The 21,481-nt window shown below is 37.5% G+C and overlaps 2 protein-coding genes across 2 annotated transcripts; both read right to left on the bottom strand.

Moving 5' to 3' along the window:
• Positions 1-920: 920 nt before the first annotated feature.
• Positions 921-11,985, bottom strand: LOC117388497 (ADP-ribosyl cyclase/cyclic ADP-ribose hydrolase 1-like). The gene is made up of 8 exons (XM_033986052.2): positions 11,691-11,985; positions 9,787-9,913; positions 8,427-8,562; positions 6,093-6,175; positions 2,745-2,818; positions 2,573-2,659; positions 2,401-2,484; positions 921-1,205 (listed from the first exon to the last, which is right to left on the bottom strand). The coding sequence occupies exons 1-8, from the start codon at positions 11,867-11,869 to the stop codon at positions 1,148-1,150; spliced, it is 828 nt and encodes a 275-aa protein (XP_033841943.1). The 5' UTR covers positions 11,870-11,985; the 3' UTR covers positions 921-1,147.
• A 1,276-nt stretch (positions 11,986-13,261) lies between these two features.
• Positions 13,262-21,254, bottom strand: LOC117388695 (ADP-ribosyl cyclase/cyclic ADP-ribose hydrolase 1-like). Its single transcript, XM_033986281.2, has 10 exons — positions 21,117-21,254; positions 20,022-20,136; positions 19,813-19,933; positions 18,535-18,661; positions 17,535-17,670; positions 15,432-15,514; positions 14,786-14,859; positions 14,620-14,712; positions 14,453-14,539; positions 13,262-13,349 (listed from the first exon to the last, which is right to left on the bottom strand). The coding sequence occupies exons 2-10, from the start codon at positions 20,047-20,049 to the stop codon at positions 13,262-13,264; spliced, it is 837 nt and encodes a 278-aa protein (XP_033842172.1). The 5' UTR covers positions 20,050-20,136; positions 21,117-21,254.
• Between the last annotated feature and the right edge of the window lie 227 nt (positions 21,255-21,481).

Here is a 21,481-nt window from a genome sequence, read left to right as displayed (position 1 = left end):
GAAGATAAGAATACATGTTTTTTAAAGTATTTTTTGCAATAACAACAACCATAATGAAATAAATACTATAAAGAGTAAGTCCACGTAACATTTCAGGTAAAGAAATAACAAGCAGGTGGTGGATTCACTGAGCAGAAAAGTTACAGAGTGCCACTTTAAGTCACACAATTATGTTTAAAAAAATAGACATGTAACTGATTCATTTATGGTCAAATTTATTATAGTATAGTATGTAACTTAATATATACTATAGCATACTGTTTTACCAGTATTTGGCAAATAGAGACCTATGATGGAAGTCTATAGTTAGTTTTTAATATTAATGACATTTTATCTCCCTGTTTACCATATATGTTTTTCTTTTGTCATAGATCAATCTGAACTCATCACTGTTTTCCAGAAAAGGTATATGCTAATTAGAAAGAGTAGTTTTTTTGGGGGGCGCCTTGATGTTCATAACAAAACAAGCTAACATGTGGTGCAGTCCTGGTGACTCAAGCCGTGACGCTGGTTTCCGTCATCACAGAACTCATCTCAGCATTTGTTGTGGTTTGACCAAAGGGGCCTTTTTCATGTCACACAGACACATGTACAGGGGCTGAATGGGTTAAACAGTATAAGGTCACCCACAGTATAAGGCGACATTACTGTTAGCTGTGACAAAGCACCCATAAACAAAAAGGAAAAAGCAGAGGCGCTCCCATGCTGTGCAAATACTTCCTACATCGAGAACAGATTTTGGTGATCTCATCATTTTAGACCTGTTCTGGTAATATAAGTTTCAGTGTGAACAAGTGAAAGTGAAATATAGCTAGTTAAAAAGGGGATATAGTATGGTATGTAGTATTTTTCCATGTATAGCTATACATGAAAAACTGAAGTATCTTAAACTCTTAGAATAGTACACAGAACCCAATTTGTAAGTCTATTCTTTTTTAATAATATCTTTGACATAGCATCATTTATATTGGCAGGTAAAAACATAGCAGTAGAAGTATTCGCTACACAGTTAAAAAGTCTAAAACCTTTCCCCATTTCACCCAAAATATAAAAGTGCATAATTATAAACTTAAAATGAAAACACTTAACCTATTAGAAAACAATAACATGTAAAAAGTACAGTTTGGTAAACATTTGGTTAGTCCTTTCACCAACAGGATCCACAGGGCTTATGTGGCTGTAAGGCACATTCTTGTATCTGTGATCTGCAACAAAAAGAAATCAAATATTAATACATCTACAAAATATTATTGATAGCTCAGAATCAAATGGGGTAAGGCATTATAGTGGCCACCAATAATAACAGCTCTGACCATATAATGTATGAATGTAGTAAAACAATAATAGACATTAATGTAAACATTTGTGTTATGTCAACACTGCCATAAAACAGATATTGTGAGATATTGTACTTGACTATTCTGGTGAAGTCAGCCAGTAGCCAAATAAGGGCCTTTTTTCCACCTTGTCAAAATATTTTGGTTTATCAAATTTAAAATAGGCTAAAGGGCAAATTACATAGATTAAATATAAATATATACTTTGTAAAAACAGCTCAAAAAGAGACTGCTGTGTGCTGTCTGTTGTTTGTTATCTGCATTGAATTATAATGCAAGACTCAGGAAGTGCACTGTTAGTATACTAATGTTTGTTAGCATTACAGTGACATAAGTGAGGAATAAGTTTGGGCCACTAAAAACGGGCACAGCTTCTTTAACGAGGCTTAAGACCTCTATATTGTGAAGTATCAATATTTTTTCACCACATGATTTCTTATTATAATTTCTTATCAGACAACATCATCACACTATTCCACATATGAATGGCTTTTCTAAAGCTGTTCCACCACAAAACAGGAAACTCGACTTCATGCTTCGGGGTTTAAATAAAGTACAGACTGACTGTCAGAATTTCAGCAAAGTTTTGAGTAAAAGAACAGAAAAGGGAACTCGTTCCTGCAAATTGTAGAGTACTATTATTTTGTTTAACCTTTAACCTTAGAAGTTTCATTAAGGTTCAGAATTTGTTCGACAGGAAGTATAGACCCCAGATAAAATTTTGAGTTTGTCACCCTCTGCTGGCAACATGGAACACAGACTACTATTTAAAGTGCATGCTGACAGGTTACAGTACTCATTTCACTAAATATAGTTAATATTGTTATATTTTAAGGGAGACACTACAGGGAAAACTACTTTTTTCATTTTTTGGTCAGTTTGTTCTCTCACCCATTAGGATCAGCCCTCAAAATAGTACCCAGGTACCATAAACTTTCCAATATTTTACTAAACAAGATTTGTATGCATTGTACAAAAGGAAGCTTTAATAATAATAATAATAATAACAATAATCTTTATTTCTATGGCACTTTTCTGAACAAGTTCCAAAAGATTTACTCACTCTGGCACCTCCTGGCAGCTGTAAGCAATGCCCTGAGCTAGCTCCTTCTGCAAGTTCTTTAAAGATGGATTGGCACAGTCTGATCTGAAAAAAAAAAAAGTAAATAAAATAAGCACAACTTTGTCACCATTCAAAGTATGCTTTGTTTATTAGTACTGAAAATTAAACTTACACTTCCTTCTCTTGTGTGACCAGAACAACCTTTAGGCTCTTCATGATGGCTGGGTTAAAATTCTTTACCTCAATGCTCGCAAATATACTGAAATAAAAACAAATAAATAAAAATCAAGCAGTATGTAAATGAATAACTGACCTCATATGTGGTCATGTTATGTGAGGTGTACCTAGTCGGATTGAAAGGAACCGCGATAGATCCATTTAACATAACAGAGACACTGCCACAGGCCACTTGTGCGTACTGTGAACAGAAGTGAATACAAAAACTTGTTAAGTGCCAGTAAATACATTGCATTAAGAGACATTACAGCCAAAACTCACTAAGATTTTTTTTTTTCCAGCCCAGATTAAATAAACATTCATCTGAAAAAGTCTACACACAAAATGCTTTTATGGATTCATTAGATTTTAAAGGGCCTGTACCTAATTTCAAACCAAGAGTCAAGAACACGTTTTAGTTCAAACTTTTAGCCTCGCCCATTCCTCTCTACCACTGGTATACTGCACCAAGAAAGTGTCTGGCTCTTTTAGGGGATCCGGATCTTTTAGATCCATTAATTTCAAAGAGCTGTTCAAAACGGGCTCTTTTACTATGTATTTATATGATAGAAGCCAATGTGAGAACTCGAGAACTTAATTACAAAATAATCACTGAGAGAAACGACTAAGGCTCAGATGTGTTTAAAATGATTCAAACTGAGAGTGGGAGAGTATTTACCCATTGAAATTATGAATAATCTAAATACAACACTCCACTACAAAAATAATAGCTACTACAATAATAATAGTTACTATTATAGTACTACTATTATTACTATTAGAGTAATAATAGTTATTAGGAAGTCAAATTGTTGTTATTTTATGCACAAAGCTCTCACTCGTGTCGCCTGCTGTTGGTTCAGCGTTAATCGGTATAAAAATACACATTTTTTACATATTGCCCTAAGCATAATTCCTGCAGTGTCATTAAAGACGGAATGATTTTTTTGCTGTAGTTTCCCCAGAGCAGAATTGTGTGTGATAATGATAGGTCAGATGGCATTCCAAACACGAGCAGCTCTTCTCTTTCCTCCGCACAACAGGAAATATGATTTTGTGCCTCAGGCTTAAATCAAGTACATATTTACATTTTTTGTGTTCTGCAAAGTTTTGAGAAAAAGACCACAAACATTTTACAAACTAAATCAATGCTACACTATATTTTTAAGTTTCTTAAAAAGTCACCACAATGTTTTTATCTTTTGAAATGCCTTTTTGGACACTTTTACACTTGAAATAATGGATAAGGATAATTTGTAAAGCACTATTCTTTTGTTTATTGTACAATTTATTCTAATTAATTTAATTTAATTAGAGGTCCCATAAGCTTCAGAAGTTATTCTACAGAAACTCGAGGTCCCAGATCAAATTTTGAGTTTGTCGCCCTCTGCTGGGTATGTAACATATAATGAATGTTTTGTTACTGTTATTTTAAAGCAGAACTATTATGCAAAATTGATTTTTCTGAGCTCTTAACCATGTTATAGATGCCTCCCCTTCTCATTTCCCCTCTCAAAGTTGTTTTTGAAGCATTTCATGCATGTTTGAGCAACCTTTAACAGCTTATTTTAAAACTCTATTTTACAAGTGAACTCCTGTTTTCACTGCCATTTGTTTATGCCCACTGCTCGTTCTCCAGTTTTATTTTCTTAATCAGTCCTACGCATAGGATTCGACAGTGTTGCATAGTGTGATCTGTAGCTATCCAGTGGAGGTGCTAACAGCTCCACAACTCTCTGTTGTGATGACGTTTACGGCAAAGTCAGCTCCTATTGGACACCACAGTTTTCTAAGTCAGCTGACTTGTTTTTTTTATTAAGTCATTTTAGATTATTATTAATAGAATACTGTGATTTAAAATGTGCAAATTATAACATAACGATCCACGTGTCATAGATTATGACTATATAGCAGACAAGCACAACATGTCTTTGCCTAGTTTTTCTTTCTGTTTGTAATTTACTTCCTGGTTGGACATGGTATCATTCCACTGGATGGCATATCTACCTTCCAAGATAACATGCAAACAGATGAGGAGGTTCAGTCAGCATCAATGGACCATCACAGCTGCTGCCCTTTGATGCCATGCCCTTGTTGGCTACAATGGGTGATCTACTGGAAGTTACAGGTGAAAATGGAGATGTTGGAGATGTTTCCCAAAGTGACTTGTTCAAACTAGTAGAAGAGGTAAAGTCTCCATTGGAAACTAAATAAATATCTACAGAGCCTCAGGAAATGGTATTGGAATGTCCACAAAAATTCATTTTGAAAGTCACCTGCAGTAATCCAAGAACAGGTACCTGATGTCACCCAGGACATCACATTCCTAACTAACATAAATGACCAAATGAGTCACAAGAGAAGGAGGTCCAACAGAAAGTGATAGCCAGTGATGGACGGTGCGAACCTAATCCAACCACCACTCACCAAGAGGAGTCTGAAGATGTCGGCAGCCTGAGTCAGGCTGAAGAAATCAGAGCAGGACTCCACCAGCACCATGTGAAAATGCACATGAGCCAGAGGACAACAGGGAAGTGAGTCCAGCTAAAGAAACTCCACATCAACAAACAGATGAAACATCCACTGTTCTAAACACCATAACAGAGACAAGCAAAACGCCTCCACCCCCCTGTGGACATCCAAAGCCCTACACCCTTACACAGGCTTGTGCAAAAAAATCTTTAAAATGTCCAAAATCCACAGTGTGAGCATAGCATGATGGCTGTTGAGTTGCACAGAAAAAAAATCAAGGAGCACCTGATTGTTGATGGAGATGATGATATCCACTTTGAAGACTTGCACAAAAATGGCAAAAGAGTCTCCAAAGAGTATGGTTCCCCTAGCGCCCTCCTGAGGGCTGTTTCGGCATCAGATATTGCACCTTTGGAAGCAGCCGTTGTGACCCATCTTAGTAATGAGCTGAGAGTATTGTACACCCAAGTCGACCCTGTCATGATTCTTCTCCAGGCTGAAGAGGGCATTTCAGTCGGCCAGCAGTGCAATACAGATGTGGAGGACTGTACATTAGGGCCATAATTTGATAATCTGCATTTAGAAACATTTTGATAGAAAGAACGTTTGCGTTTAAGAACGTTGCTTATATAATATATCTGTACTGGGGTAAGACAAATTTTCATCAAATACATGGGAAAAAATCACATACAGGGCTTTTAACATCTAGGAACAGAACACTATAGAGTAAATTGGCATAGCATTTTAGCCATGCATCTAACAAAATTAGGCTAAAACTGAATTCAAATTTTCGGCCAAAGAATCCAGTCTGAAAGAATCCAGCAGCTCCTTTGAGGAGTGGGCTGCTATAGACTCAGGAGGGTTTCCATAGAAACACACAAAGCCTCATTGAAAAACCTGGAACAGTGACTTTGACTTTTCTTTTGACTGTAATAAACTTTCCTTAAACTCGTGGCTGTTTTGAATATCCCAAAACTACGGATGTTAAGGAGAAATGAACTTACTGACTCTGAAGCTTTGCTCCAAAAAGAGCTAACTGTATTATTCACACAGTCTGTCCATCCCGGACAGCCAGAGGTGAAGGTGTCTGCAACAAAACACAGTAAGTAGTAAACACAGTACTCACCAAGTTAGACAAACCTGTTATACTTGGCCCTATCACAATATGTTGAAGTACAATATACTACCGAAAATACTGCAATAAATGACAATCACAATCACTCTAAAACTAGATAACTCAAGTAAACCATTTGAAAATTAACAAGATTATAAATAAACTGAGCAATAAAACAGTATGTAGCCTCTGAGCTACAATCATAGCTGAACCGAGACAGCACATACAAGGACACATACAATACAGTTTTTCTCATTCCCAGTATATGTCTCATGCGAAACCTTACTTACTGAAGTAGCACCTACTGCTACTTGCTTGCCTGCAAGTGCTAGGATGCAATGTTTGAACACATTAATCTAATTGTGCATGACCTCCCTTTAAGTCATTATTTTGTGTGTGTAATTTTGTGTTATTTCTAGATATTTTAATTATTCAAACTTCTACAATTCTGTTCCTAGCAAATACAAGTGTGTTTGCTGGTACAGTAGCAAAATACTACATTCTGTTGTAAATAAACACCTAAATAAAGTCTATTTGTGTTGGTTTGTCTATAGTTTCAGATGCAATAGTGTTAAGTTAGTCTGTGTTTTCACTGTATAAGCAAAATAAGAAATACAAAAATAAGATTTGAAGAGTAGTAGTAGAGTAGTAGTAGTAGTCAAACCTGCTGTAACCTGAGCAGTGCTTCCATTGACCAATAATCTCAATTACACTTTTTTTTTGTAAACCTGTCAGTAAGTCAGACTATTGAGTTAAAGCTCTCATTATTTACATTACAGGAAATGTGTGCACGGCTAGATACTGAGGTTAACATATCTTTTAGTTATTTAAACATCCTTGTTTGGAGGTCATGGTTGCAGTTTTGCTGAATTCCATTAAAAATAAACTGATAACGCACCCTGTTTTTCATTGTTTTCAAAAATGAGAATAAGCTTTATCCTTGGGACCAATCATCATCTTTAAGTTCAAATGCTTCTCATGTCTCTCTGCTGTCCTTCAACCACAATTTCCTTTGAGGAGTGCAACAAATTTACTTTTACTTTTGCTTGCATATCGTGATGATGTGCAAGTTAAAGTGCATAAACGTTTACATAAGACTTGTCACAGATATGTCATTGATTGTAATAATGCTAGTTCTAGATATTGTTATACTGACAATAGCCAACACTAGTATTCCATTCCACTCTGAGGTTCGAGTGCTTGCTAGTGATTTTTATGATAGTAAGTAGCACTGCAGTAAAAAAAATATCTTGTAGCTACCAGCATATCTTGCTCTACCACATGAACTAAGATCTGACAAACAACCGTGACTGACAGCTGCGCAAGAGGTGGTCAAAGGTCGTGGTTAATTTATGATATGAACAGCTTTTAAGGGTGAGGTCAAGGTGCATTTTATTGTCCCTGTAGGGAAAGTTGTCCAAACCCAAAACCTTCTTGTCGTGAGGCCAATCAAGCACTATAAGCATGAGATATATGTAGTTTTCACATATTTAGACATTAGGTCATCAAAATCATACAGGTGAGAAAAAAACAAAACAAAACGAAAGCCACTCTTTGTCAACAAACTCATTTTCTTTCAGTATGATGGGATTTTCAGTAAACATGTCCAATACTTTTCCCCATCATTTTAAAGGACTCATGTTACGCTATTTTCTGATTTATGTTATAATGTTAGCTCATCACAAACAGACCTGGTTTTGTGTTTTGCTTCATTCACACAAACCCCTTCTCTCAAACTGAAAAAAAAAACTCTGTTCCACCTTGTGATGTCATGTTGTACTGCAGGAAGTGCTACACTGTGTTTTTAAACTCCAAACACCTTCACTAGAATCATTTGGATGATTTCAACCCTGGAAATGCTAATCTACTGAACTAAAGGTAAAAGGTGCTGTTATCTTGAACACTATCACTACATGACATCACAAGGTGGAACAGAGCACTCTGAGCTTTGGAGATGTGGACAGACTAATAATAAAGTGTTACTCAAACATGTGTGAATCAAACAAAATGCAACTCCAGGTAAATTTTTGAGGAGTTAACAACATTATAACAGGACTTAAAGCTTACAAGAGTCCATTGTTTATAATATAGGACTTTAAATGATAAAATATGACATAATTACTAAATGTAACTGGAAATCTGTTTTTTAATTTCTTTGCATATGTGGATTACTTGTTACCTTAATCTGGTGAGAATTTCATGCATGTAATATAGTTTTTCTCACCACTGCTGCCCTCCTTGCTGCACCAGGTCAACTCGTTCAGCACCGTTCCCAAAAACGTGTCCTCCATGGTGATAAAGCAGTCTCTCTTTGAGGTTAAATCATGGACCACATCCTTTGTTTTGCTCCAGAACATCATCTGATGAATTAAGCCAATTGAAAGATTATTGAAAGCTTAATAATAATAATAATAATAATATATATATATATATATATATATATATATATATATATATATATATATATATATTTGCAACATTTAAACTGAGAACATTATATATATGTAGCGGCTTCCCTATGCAAACCTTGAAGCCGCGGTGAGAGCCAGAGTGGGTCCTGAACTGTAGATTTGTGACGCGCTGGAAGTTTATTAAGGACAAATACGCTGAGATCAGATATGCGTTTGTTGGTGATTTATTCTGGCGAACACGCAGGCACATGGAGGATTCAGCAGCGCAGCAGAGCAAGTAGAACATGGATTGACATACAAGTAGGTAACAGTTTATGGCAAAATAGGTAAATGGAAACCAAGCTTGCGGTCAACAAAAATTACGGCTACCCAGCCCTGACTCACTACGCTGTGCCCCAAGCAAGTCTCGCCTTTTCACACGTACGTGCACGCGCACCTGCCCATGTGAGCCCAGCCCCCTTGGCTCTCAACCAATCGCACATACACACACAGCAAACACACTGTGCACCCCTCTACCTGTCTCCTACAATATATTTGCAACATTTAAACTGAGAACATTACCAAGTAATGTCACCAGGAAACCAAGTTTGCACCGAGGAAACCATGACCATAACCAAGGAAACAATAATAATAATGCCTTACACTTGTAATGCGCTTTACAGGCTTGTCAAAGCCTCTCAAAGCGCTACACTATAGTCATTATTCATTAATTTCCACACTTGGTGATGGTAAGCTACTATTGTAGCCGCAGCTGCCCTGGGGAGACTGACGGAAGCGAGGCTGCCAATCTGCGCCATTGGCCCCTCCAACCACCACCTATCATTCACACACACACTACTTTCATACTAGGCAATGTGGGTGAAGTGTCTTGCCTAAGGACACAACGACAGAACTTGGTCCGAGCGGGACTCAATCCTTCGACCTTCGGGTTGGGGGACCAACACTCTAACCACTGAGCCACTGTCACCCACAACAAACTCGTAACCAACGATACTGGCAATCTGCTGTCTTTATTCACACATAGCTCTTTCCTGCATTTCTGTGATTTACCTGGGAAATTGCCAGATCAAAATGCAGGTTCTAGCAAGACCCTGTTCTGTCAAAATGTAGGTAAAGTCCCTGGTCAGGCTACATGTGTGAATGGGGCTGTACAGACAGATAATGGGTGTTTACCCTGTTGCATGCAGGTTCGAAGGGAGCAGCATCCACTAGAAGTTGGTACGCGTCTGGAGGTACAAGGCAGGGATCCTTGCCAACGTAAGCATGCTGAAATGCACTCCATGTCTTTTCACAGTCATATCTGGAAAAAAAAAGATTAAATAAAGGTACATTATGTATCATTTTCAGTTCTGGTCAGATTGCTGATGGACACTTGTATCTATCTGAAGGGGGGAGCTAGCTACACCGAAACTAACTCCTGTTTGTATAAGGTTTCTGTTCGTAGGCTAGGTCTATTGAACTGCACACAAGTGTGAACTGTACCGGACTCATATTTTGCATTATCATTCAATGATTCAATGGGTGATCTCACACTTATTGACATACTGTCTAGCCCTATTGTATGGATTGTCTTTCCTAACAGAAACTTTTTTTCCCCTCTCAAATCATTTCTTTTCTTTGGTTAAGATCTCACTATCTTCAAAGGAGTGGTTAGTGGCTTTGAGATGGAGATGTACAGAAGATTAAAGTCCAGAGGTACTCTCGTGACAATGCTGCTGCATTCTCTTTTGTCCAGTTGACAGAATTTAATTTTTCTTTTACTATGGATCATACCTGGACGACTGAGGGATTACACAGACAATTCAGGAAATGAAATAACATCTCCATTCCAACATTTAGGAAGCTGACTCCCCACCACCCTCAAAAGTGCACCTTTAAAATACTGTAATGATCTGATATTTTGTGTTTAGGTCAGAGTTGACACCTTTTGTTGTTGTTGTAATTGTTCATGTATTGTTGATGATGTAACTGATTTTGTATGTGACACTTGGTTGCTATGTTTGATATGAAGGTTCTGTTCGTCATTTAGAGGCCCGTTTGGGGAGACTGGCTCTAGTGACTTTACTGCTGTTGTTTTGCTCTTGTTTGGCATCGGTTGCGGCCTATGGTAGCCCTTGTGTTCAGAAAATACACAACCAGAAGAAATTAGGCTTGTTTCCTTACACCAGAATGCTACAATACATATAATTTACACAGCAATGATCACAAACATTTATTTATTGGAATTACAGTTTTTTATAAGTCAAATAGAAAACCATTATGGGCAGTTTGGTCCTGATTAAATGGGCTAATCATCACACTTTTTAGCTTTGATAAACACCTACAATTTTACTTGAAGATACAAATAGCTAATTTTACAATATAAAAAGTTGCCATTTTTCTTCCTTTTTTTTTTTTTACACATTTTCATTGTTAATATTTATAGTTTTGGAATACAAAACAAGCAATGGCACATAATTGTTATTATCAATCTAACTAGCCATGTAATTGTAATTATTAGTTACATTTAAAATCATACGAGGAATTAGTACTGTACAAGTCCCAAATAATTATCCCAATCCACAGCTGTTTAAACGACAAACATAACAGCACTGCACTTCAGCTCTGATTGACCAGAGCTCAGAATATGCACAATGTGGTTTGAAACTGATCAAAATCCTGCAAAAAATCTGTTTAAAAAGTAACTAGTGACCGGTATTCTGAGTAGCATTTTTCATGTGTACTTTTTCTTTTACTTAAGTGCAATTTTGGCAACAGTAATTGATATTTTTAGCCATATAACTACATTTGTGTATGTGTATTTTTTTTTTTTTACTTAGGCTATATATTGCATAAGGTAATAGTAATCCTGATTCTACATTTTTAGTATAACCAAATACATAGAATATGACATAGGATTTAGGTTTATTTATTTCAGAGGAATCATTGTAGTGCTTGGACATGTTATCACTATCTGAAGATGGCCTATAGGTTAGGATTAGGATAATAAAATCACAGAAAAACTGACCCATATCTACAAATAGAAACTTTAAGGTCCAGGCTATTTTGAGAGACAGCAACAACCTTTACGCACTTACCCTTCGATGTACGCTTTGCATCTAGACGTAAACACGGCTTTGAATTCCTCAGCTTCTGACTTTTTCCGAAGAGTTACCCACAGAACTATACCGACTACGACCAATATAACCACTACAAAAATACATATCCAAAAGAGTTTTCTTCTCTTTTTTGGCTTTTGTCTTTGCCCTTCCTCCATTGATAAACTCACTACCGTAAACCTGGGCGCGTTATCCGACGGATGTGCAGGTGCAGTGAGAGTTGGAACTGTTTTGCTCTGTCCTAACCGATGTACACGTCGCTTCTGGATATTTATTTACAAGAACGAAAGCTGACTGACCGAGCGCACCGCCTCCGGACCAATCAGGAGCGCGCAGTACGCTTTACGCACAGACCAATTAAGAAATACTATAACGGACCGCTTCCGCTTTTTAGGCTTTTACAGTGGAACTTGGTCTTATCTTTTGCAAAATAGGACGTAGTACAACTGTGACAATAAAAAAAAAAAAAGAAAAAAAGAAAAAGGCCTATGTGCAGGGCCGGCCCCAGCTTTCAGGGGGCCCTAAACAGAATGCGTCTCTGTGCCCCTACGCAGTGGATGTACCTGGGCTCAGCTATTGGTAACTCGGATTTGGCAACATTATGACCCTGCTCTCATCACCTTGTCAAATTGTGTTTCTATTTATATGACCAAAAGACTGAAATGTTTTAATCTTACTTGTAAAACAGCCATTCAAAAGTACCTCAGGGGCCTCAGGGCACCTCAGGAGTGTAAACACATGGATAAAACAAATGTAGGCACCAGATATTGTTACTATATATAAAAATGTAATCTTTATAGAGGGAGATTTAGTCTGTTGTAAACACCTGAGCATGGTTTCTGGTATAAATTTACATATTATATTACTCAGCATCTGATTAGTCTGCTAAAAGGCTTGACCGACCCTGCCTAGGTGTCAAAGTAATATGTTACTAATATGTTAGGTCTGTGTCATTATTACCTTAATTAACAGCTTCAACTTATTGTCGTTATTTGGTTTTCACTTATTTGTTTGCCTAAAGCAGAAATCCACTGAGCCTACAAGTGTCATTCAAATTCAACATCAACACATTGTAAAGCGTGTCACATTTAAATAAGGTTAAATGTAGTCATAGTTTAACAAATTATGTCTGTATGGAAAGAGCATCAGAAGATTCCATATTGTAGATTTTTGCCATCCAAAATAGTCGTATTTTTAGCCAACATTATTGCAATATTATGTGGAGATTTGCAGTGTAGAAATGATGCTTTATTCTATTCACTCAGTGGCTTTCTGCACTGGTTAAAACTGGCTCTGCAACTGCATTTTAAGTAGTTTCAAAATAGTGCATTGTTTCCACTGGAATTTAGTCTATAAATGAACACTAAAAGTCTTGACGCATTGAGTAGACCATTCATACCTCACATATCGGACTGGCACATTAATGGGTTTATTCTGTTTAAGAGGGTTAAGAGTCAAGGTGGCTGGTTCAACTCTGTCCCTGAGCAGGATACCCCACCAGCTTGTCCAGTTTTATTGAAATACTGTGACAAAAATGTAACGCCAACATGTTAATTGAGCTGTGTGAATAGCACGCTTTTCAGGTTTGTCGCTCTGCAGGAATCCTGGTTCTGAAAGCACTGAAGCATCATCAGCATCCTGTAGGAGTTAACAAAAATCGGTATTACATTTCAGAAATTAACAGGTTCTACAAGAACTTTAAAGGCACACTGTAATTTTTTTCTGATGGAGTCACCTGATTGTCTGAATGGACATGTTTTTGCTTTATCTGTAATGACACAGTATGACATTAAATATATGTATCTTGCATTTATTTAAATGTTTTTTTTTTATTGATCAAAAATACCTTGAAAAACACAATTTCTTACTGTGAGAAAGGTCGCCTCTCCACAGATCTGACCTGTAACTTGGCCTGATAGAGCCACATGTTTGTCTCGATACTATGGAACATTCCAGGCAGACCAATAGCCTCTCCTCAAATACAAAATGATATTCTCTGTATTTTTATACAGACTGTTCTCAGTCTGGTCCTCACACCCTCGGTTGAGTCTCAAATTGGGTAAAATCGTGTAATCAAATTTCTCTCAGCCCAGATTGACAGAGTTTCATGCTTTGTTCATTGATTCTGCAGAAATCCGCAATGTTTTTCCACCCGTGCTATTTTATTTTTTTATATGGACAGACCATGCATGTTCCCAATTCGCTGATGCACCTGTCAATCATGTCCGTCTGAAAACAGGGGGTTTCACTGGTGACCAGACTCACATCTTTGTAATGTATTGTACTAGTATGTATTCTGGATCCCAGGCAAACATCTCCATGAGACGAGCTGGTGACACACCACAGACTAGTTACAGTGTCCCTTTAAATGAAATCCATTCTTTAAATATGACCAGCTTTATGAAATCATACTTTCTGAATGATATAGATAAGTTAAAATGACATAAACAGCCAGACTCAAAAGAACTTTTTTGGAGTGTAGATTGAATTGAGAAAATAAAAATCTAAAACCCACTTGATATATTTCTAAACGTTTTTTTTCCAATGATATTTTGATCTGAATAAACACAATTAACTAGATAATCTGGACATTTGGTTGGAATTCTAGGACTAAAACCAGATTACAGGGTGAAACTAGGGTTTAACAAATCCTGAACAACTCCAAGACTAAACCAGTTATAAAACCACATCTAATAACCCTGGGGCTACTTTTTATCAGTAATAAAATATAGCGTACGTACTGGTCATTGTCCGTGCAAGTCCATCGGAAACCCCTCGTCTGGAGAATTTGAATTAGGTCCACCACGGATCCTTGGTTGCATGACTCTCTGCAGACATGTAGTAAAACAAGAGCTTTTTTAATATACCTAACAATATACTATAAATAATGCTTAGAGTTCCAACTCACATCTGGGGTCCCGTAAGGCTGGCCACCACATGTATATTGACATAATGCACTCTTTGTGGGCTGAGGTTGTCGAGTTCAACACTTCCAAACATACTGTGAAATGGCCCAAAGCTGTTTTTGAAAAATGATATTCAAAAGACATTACTGGTTTTGTTTTTGATTATACCTCATCCGGCTGAAAGCGGCGCTAATCGAGCCATTCAGAAGGACAGTGATGTTGCCACAAGCCGTTTCTGCGAACTAAAGATAAGATTAGATAAGCTTCGAATTGATTTGTAAGTATTATTTGAGGGGAGACACTACAGGCAGAGCTCTTTTTTTGATTTTTTTTGTGTCAGATCAAGTTTACTCAAATACCAAACAGGGGCAGCGCCAGGGGGAGGCTTGAGGGGGCGCTGGCCTCCCCTAGAATGGCCAGCGCTCCTCCCTAGCTCCCCTAAAGACTTCTGCCCCACTTTCATAGCACATCCAATTAACTAAATCAACTAAAAATTTTCAAATAACAAGGCTAAATACATTGAAACTTATTTAAAACAGCGACGCAAACCAGGTGGGGGGTGAGGGTACGCCCCATTGTTAAAAGGTCTCTCCCCGACACCAAATAAGATATCCAAAATTCCCTTTGTAAGTGTTTTTGTCTCGAATATAACACCAAAATAATGCAAGAACTTTAAACCTGGCTCCATGTATTTTTGAGATTCATGTGTCCCAAAAAATGTAATCTTTTAATTATGTGTGATATGTAAGAAACTGATACCTCTATATTTAAGATTTTTTACTATTTACGTGCATTACTGTTTTATTTGTCTTACATTCTGCGAAGCCAGTACCCACAGGGAGTAGACGGGATGATTTTGGCAGGACGACCACTCCGGACATGCACTGAAGTCGAAATCTGGGCCAAAGACACAGCTGTGAGTTACACTGGAGACTTCAGTTCAAGTTAATGTTTCAAGTATGACGGGGGTGCATGTTTTTCTATTTATGACTTGGTTTGGTGGGATAGTACTTACGGTAAATATTTATCATAGTTTGTGGTCCTAAACAGGACATAAAAGAACACCTCGACATCTTTGTCAGCAACACCGAAAATTCTATCCAAAACGTAAGGACAATTTACGATAGACCATAGACTGTATATATAAATGGACATCGCTAACATGCTAGCCGAGTAGGAAGTGATCATAGGCGCGCTTTCGGCTCCATTGATTCTGGCTTCAATTCATTTTACATGCAAAAACTGTCGTCCCTCTCTCTGTAACTGCTGCTGTCAAACTCGTCATTTTGGTCTTAAAATGTTCACATTAACCCGCTCTACATGATCACAGTATTTTTATTTCGCTTTTGTGTCCGTAACTCAAGATATGAACATTAATAACAGACAAATCAGGCGTCTTTCCCCGACGTTGTTCCTGTTAGTGTTAGCAACAGGTTTGATTGACACCGTTGCTAAGTGCCCACTCCCTGCTAAACCAGAGGTGTGGGCAGGAAGGGGTGGTACCTTCAACAGCCTCGCTCCGGGTTGGCTCTTTGGTTGCTATGATACTCGCGGTCGGAATTCCAAATATGAAATTTGGCTCCAAATTCTCCGCTATAACTGCTAGCCTCGATGAGCTTCATTTGACTCTATGATATTGTCATTTGTTTTTATTAGTCTAATCGTAATGATTGTGCAATTAAGACACATTATTAACATTATGGTTGCTAGGTAACAGAATTGTAATCACCTGTATGTATGTCATGTCTGATGCTCATGTCCAACCAGGAAGTAAATTTATAAAGTGATCAAAGTTTAAAAACCTATACAAATCTAGGTAAAAAATTTTGTAAAAATGTTATATAAGGATGTTAGGTGATGTTTTAGTGAAAAATTACCCTAATCTGTCATATGGACTTTAAAGTCTGTAAGGTTGAAAAGCTGTTATAGGTTGGACATCCCTGTTGCGTTCTCCTAAGTGACAGAAAAGTAGGTTGTTTCAATATTTGTAAGAAATAACTCGTGTAAAGTGTATCCAACAGTGCACCTTTTCTCTGGCTCAAAAACAGCTTTATACAGACAGTCTATATAGAATTCACTCGCCGTTGAGATTAGCAGTACTATATGCAAATCATACAACCGGAAAAGTGGCACTTTTGAAATAAGGGAAAAGAAAATAGTCATCAACGTAACATCAATGTAAAGTCATACATGAATAACTTAAATAAAGTGACCTAATTAGCATGCTAACTTAGGCTGCGTTTACTTTTGTCCTGGTTTGGTATTGTTCAAGTTGTGGTTTAGCCTGTTTTTTGTAGACTGTATGGACTTGCAGTAGATCTGGTTTAGTTTCAGGTTTAGTCTCTCTCTGTTAAACAGTTATTAGCCTACTATCATGCTACAACTGTGCTGTAAACTTAAAATGCAACTAACTAAAACAACTAAAACTACTAAACGTTTTTTGTGAAGAGTCTGCCACCAGCTTGTCTCCATGGATTTGTTATTGCTTTTCCTGTGCTTTTCTGTGATCTGTGGAGAGCAAACCTACACACCCTGAGGATGCATGTTTTTCGTGTTAAACTAACCTGTAGAGATGGAACAAGATCTCCTGCCACAAAATCTCAGAAAATAAAATTGCCAGAAGATTTTGCACACATGAAAAAATTATCTCGTATGTTTCTTCTTTGTGTCTCGTCCCACCTCTAGTAACCTGTAATTGAATAAATGCAAGATAGATAGTCTAATGCTATACATAGAAACACCCCAGGTAAAGTAATAACATATCGATGAAGACAGGCAGATGTCTGACGGCAAGCCTACACCAGGAAAGTTACATAGTGCAAGTTCATAGTCATTTGAGATCATTTCCTTTTATTAAACCTATTTTCTTTTTTGTTTTTAGTGTGCTGTATTTCATGGATCCACAGAAGCTATTCACCCGTGTCCACATGCTGCCTGCACCAGATGAGGTCATTGAACACATATCCCACCAGTGTGTCCTCGAGAGTCCAGAGATGGGGTAAGACTGCGGAGTAGCTGTGCATAAGAGGCCGGGTTTTACTCCAGAAAAGAGACTGCAAGACAGACATTGAGACATAAGTTGTCATTTGTAATATAAGTGCATTTGATTTAAAGAGTGCTGTGTTGGACACTCAGTGATGCTTTACATTGCATTATTTATTCTCTCTATATTTGGTCATGGTATGCTACATTTGCCCGGGCTGACAGACATGAGGGTGTCTGCAGGCGCCATGTGACTACCACCAATCACTCAATCACCGCATACATTCATGTTGGTTTTCCATGTTTCTTGAGAACATTACATTCACTTGCATTCATTTGCTGTACATTGATTCTGACCTTAACCATGGTCACTGCTCGCGTAAGGATAACCTAAACCCTAACCTTAACATAGCTTAGCCCATATCTGAGCGTTTAACCATGGGTTTAACTGTGGGTTTAACCATGGGTTCCATGTTGTTAATAATAAAGGATTTTGGGGAGCTGATATTTGTCTCAAGAAATGAGGCAAGTCCCCAAGAATTGAGTGTATAGACACTCAACTAGTTCCCAAAATGTGATAAATATCTGGCCAGACAGGTGAAGTATATACAACAGTTTACACTGGTCAGTGGTTGGTGAGTGAACATATTTCTCATTTGATGTTATCTTCTATACCTTCACTCTTGGCTTTTATCAGTGATGGGGGTGCAAAAATGTGTATATTATTTGACCATAGGGTTACAAAATAACTTTATACAGCAGTGTCTCAGAACTCACCAAGTATGAAAGCTGTATATTGACAGGGTGAGGATTTTAAATTTGTCCTTCATTAGAACTCATTTGTATAGTTTTGTTATGTACCTGCTGTAGATCTGGTACTCATAAGTCCTAAAAATATTTTGTTCCCAAAGAGGCCTTTAAACCCGAACCCTCACCGTATGACAGGGCCAGTTTTGAGTCATCAGCTGGAACATCTCATGATAGTCCTCCACTGTCACGTTACAAGATGGCTGTCGGAGAACCGCGGCCTTGAAATGCAACCAGATGCTTTCACAGTCAAACCTGCAAGTACCCATCATTGAATGCAATACCAATAATATACTGATAACAAAATATGTCAGCGAATATAGGAAGACTGTCTAACCTATCTCTTATCAACTCTCAAGTCAAATTCACTTTCCCTCCTCTGTCATCAAGACGGTTCGGCTACGGGACGCAACCCAGCAGCAGAACCATCAGCCTCTTCAGTCTTTCTGTCCCCTCTTCACCCCTGCAGTGCATCTTCCCATGTCTCCCTAAATCTTACTACTTCATTCTATCACTGACTTTACCTACCTATCTTCATTCGTAAAACACTTGCAATAAAACTTGGCCTACGTTTGACCTACAAAATGTTCAGAACAATTTTTTTGCTGAGAGATTAATTTGCTACATTGGGTCTCTGGTTGGCTGGGAATGCAAAATCAAGCCATGCATTTTATTCTTAGGAAATTACGCCATCGTATTTGGCTCTTTAGTTCTTAATTTCCAACTATAATGAGTCATAGCAGTTCAACCTTTTACACCTTAAATCTCATCGTACAGCGAAAAAATAGCAAAATATTTCTCAGTAGCGCAAACAAAAAGTACTCACAATAAATACTGAGTCACAGAATATATGGTCCCAGTTGATGTAGTGATTATCATAACAGGCCTGTATTGTATGTAGGATCATAATACAGGGAACAACTCAACTGTCGGGTTATGTTCATTGAGTGGAATCAGGGTCCTGGCTTGAAAATTTGGGTTTTTTAGGATCAAAATTAAAGATGAACTGTGACAAAACCCAAAAGTATACACTACACTCTAGGCTAGAACTCAACCAAATCAAGTTTACAACCAGGGCAAGTCTTAATGCAGTCGACAATAAGATTCTGTCAATAAAAACTCGCTTGATTTTCATTAGCGAACAATTGCAAAGTTATGATTTACACGTTTTGTATCTTAACTATATTTAAAAGCATTTCTAATATTGTAAGATTTACGCTTTATTAATCCAGGGCCAATTAGGATACAGTATGTCAACAAGTATGACATTAAGTGGATAGACTTGCTCCACCGATTGTCTATACGTTACGTTGTTTTTAATTGTTTTTTCAGGTCCGTTTTTTTTTTTTTTTTTTCAAACATCCTCAAACCTGACATCACAATAGATTACACTGAATTTTCTTTACCTTGTCCCTGGGTTAAGTGTCATATAATCGTAACATCGTCCAAACACAATGCCTTTAAGGTTGGGAGTAGTTCCAAGCTGTTCTCCCGTTTGACAAAAGCAGAGCAGGGTCACTATAAAGCCTTAGAAAAGACACACAAAGACCCATGATGGATATGACATTCTGGGAGAGCCACGTAATATTACCCAAGAAAAGGACAGAATACTCACAATTCATTTCACAGGACATGACCTGCATTTTTACTTGGAATCAAAATCAAAAACGGCTTGAATTAGCTGCTACAAATCAGGCAGGTTGCGACATGCTAGTTTTTGCATTGCTGTACTGATGAAAAAGAAAGATACAGTTATTAAGAAGTAAATGTCAAATCAAAATAGGGTTTGAATGTCAGGATTTTCACACACTAGCGTAATTGTTACTATAATCCCTGCGTGGTTCATTGTTGGCATTGCAAGTTTGTAGAGCAGTTTGCAAAACGATGCGAGCTCTGCAAGAAAGGTATAAGTTAAAATGAAAATATTAATCTTGATTAAGCGGAAGTTGTTTCATAAATGTAAATATTGCATTAGGCTGATAACTTAATTGTGTTGCCTATAAAAACAGAATAAATGTAAGAAAATGTCCCAGTGTCAGTTGCAATACTACTTTAGAAGGAAGCTAGTTAACAATAATACAGCACTGTGGTAAACTGTGGTACATGCACAGCTGGTGGTGAAAGTGAAACAGCTCTTCAGTTTATGGGTTTGCCTAATTTCAACTTTTTTAATTTCAACTTGAATTTCTGGTTTAGAACTACAGTTGAAATGATGTAGTCCACTTCTAGACTTGGTTTAGCCCTAGATTAGACCTGGAATAGTCCTGATCTGGTGGTACATGGAATTGGAAAGCCAAAACCTTTTCTGGTGGTATATATCATTAAAAGAAACAACAAAAAAACCAAAACAAAAACATCTATACAAATGCAATAACTAGACCAATTAAAGCTACCATCTGTTGTATTCTCACATACCACCACTAGATGCTGTCTACATTTCTGCTGACAGAAGGAGACCAGAGAGCACAGGTGAGCTTGAACCAAGACCAGGTAAAGGGATGGGACACAGGTTTCACATTTAACATCTACTGGTAAAAAATAAATAAATACAAATAAAATGACAGATTGCAGCTATAAAGTAGGATTAAATAAGTCAAAATAAGACAGAAGATAAAAATAGATAAAAGATAAAAAGATAAAAAATATAAATTTAAACCCATATGGCCTCAACTAACTGTAATAGATTTTAAAAAACAAAAAACTTTCTTACCATATTCACAGTCCTAAGATCCAGTTAACATGTTATTGTCAACCGTCAAACCAAGCAGTCTACAGTCGGGGTTTGACGTGTAGCCGCTACATCGCTAAACTAACGTGGTCGAACACATGAGTACACCACACAGCCCTGCCTTAGTTCTCCACTTAGGTTCTTCTAGGACACAAGTTGCTATTTACCAAGTGTCCCAGCAAAGAGTGGATTCACATGACTCCAATGAAAGTGCTGACAAGTGCAGGGGTGGTGCTGTTCTCACTGAGGATATGTAGTCTTCTTCAGTGCCATTTTGAGACTAGTTTTGTGTGGGATTTCAGATTTCAGCTTATTGAACACTTTGCATTGATAAAGATAAGGACAAA

Source organism: Periophthalmus magnuspinnatus, chromosome 20 (genome assembly GCF_009829125.3).
Source record: "Periophthalmus magnuspinnatus isolate fPerMag1 chromosome 20, fPerMag1.2.pri, whole genome shotgun sequence".
In the NCBI taxonomy this organism is placed as follows: Eukaryota; Metazoa; Chordata; class Actinopteri; order Gobiiformes; family Gobiidae; genus Periophthalmus; species Periophthalmus magnuspinnatus.
Note: the sequence above shows the minus strand (reverse complement) of the source record. Positions and strands in the feature narration are given on the sequence as shown.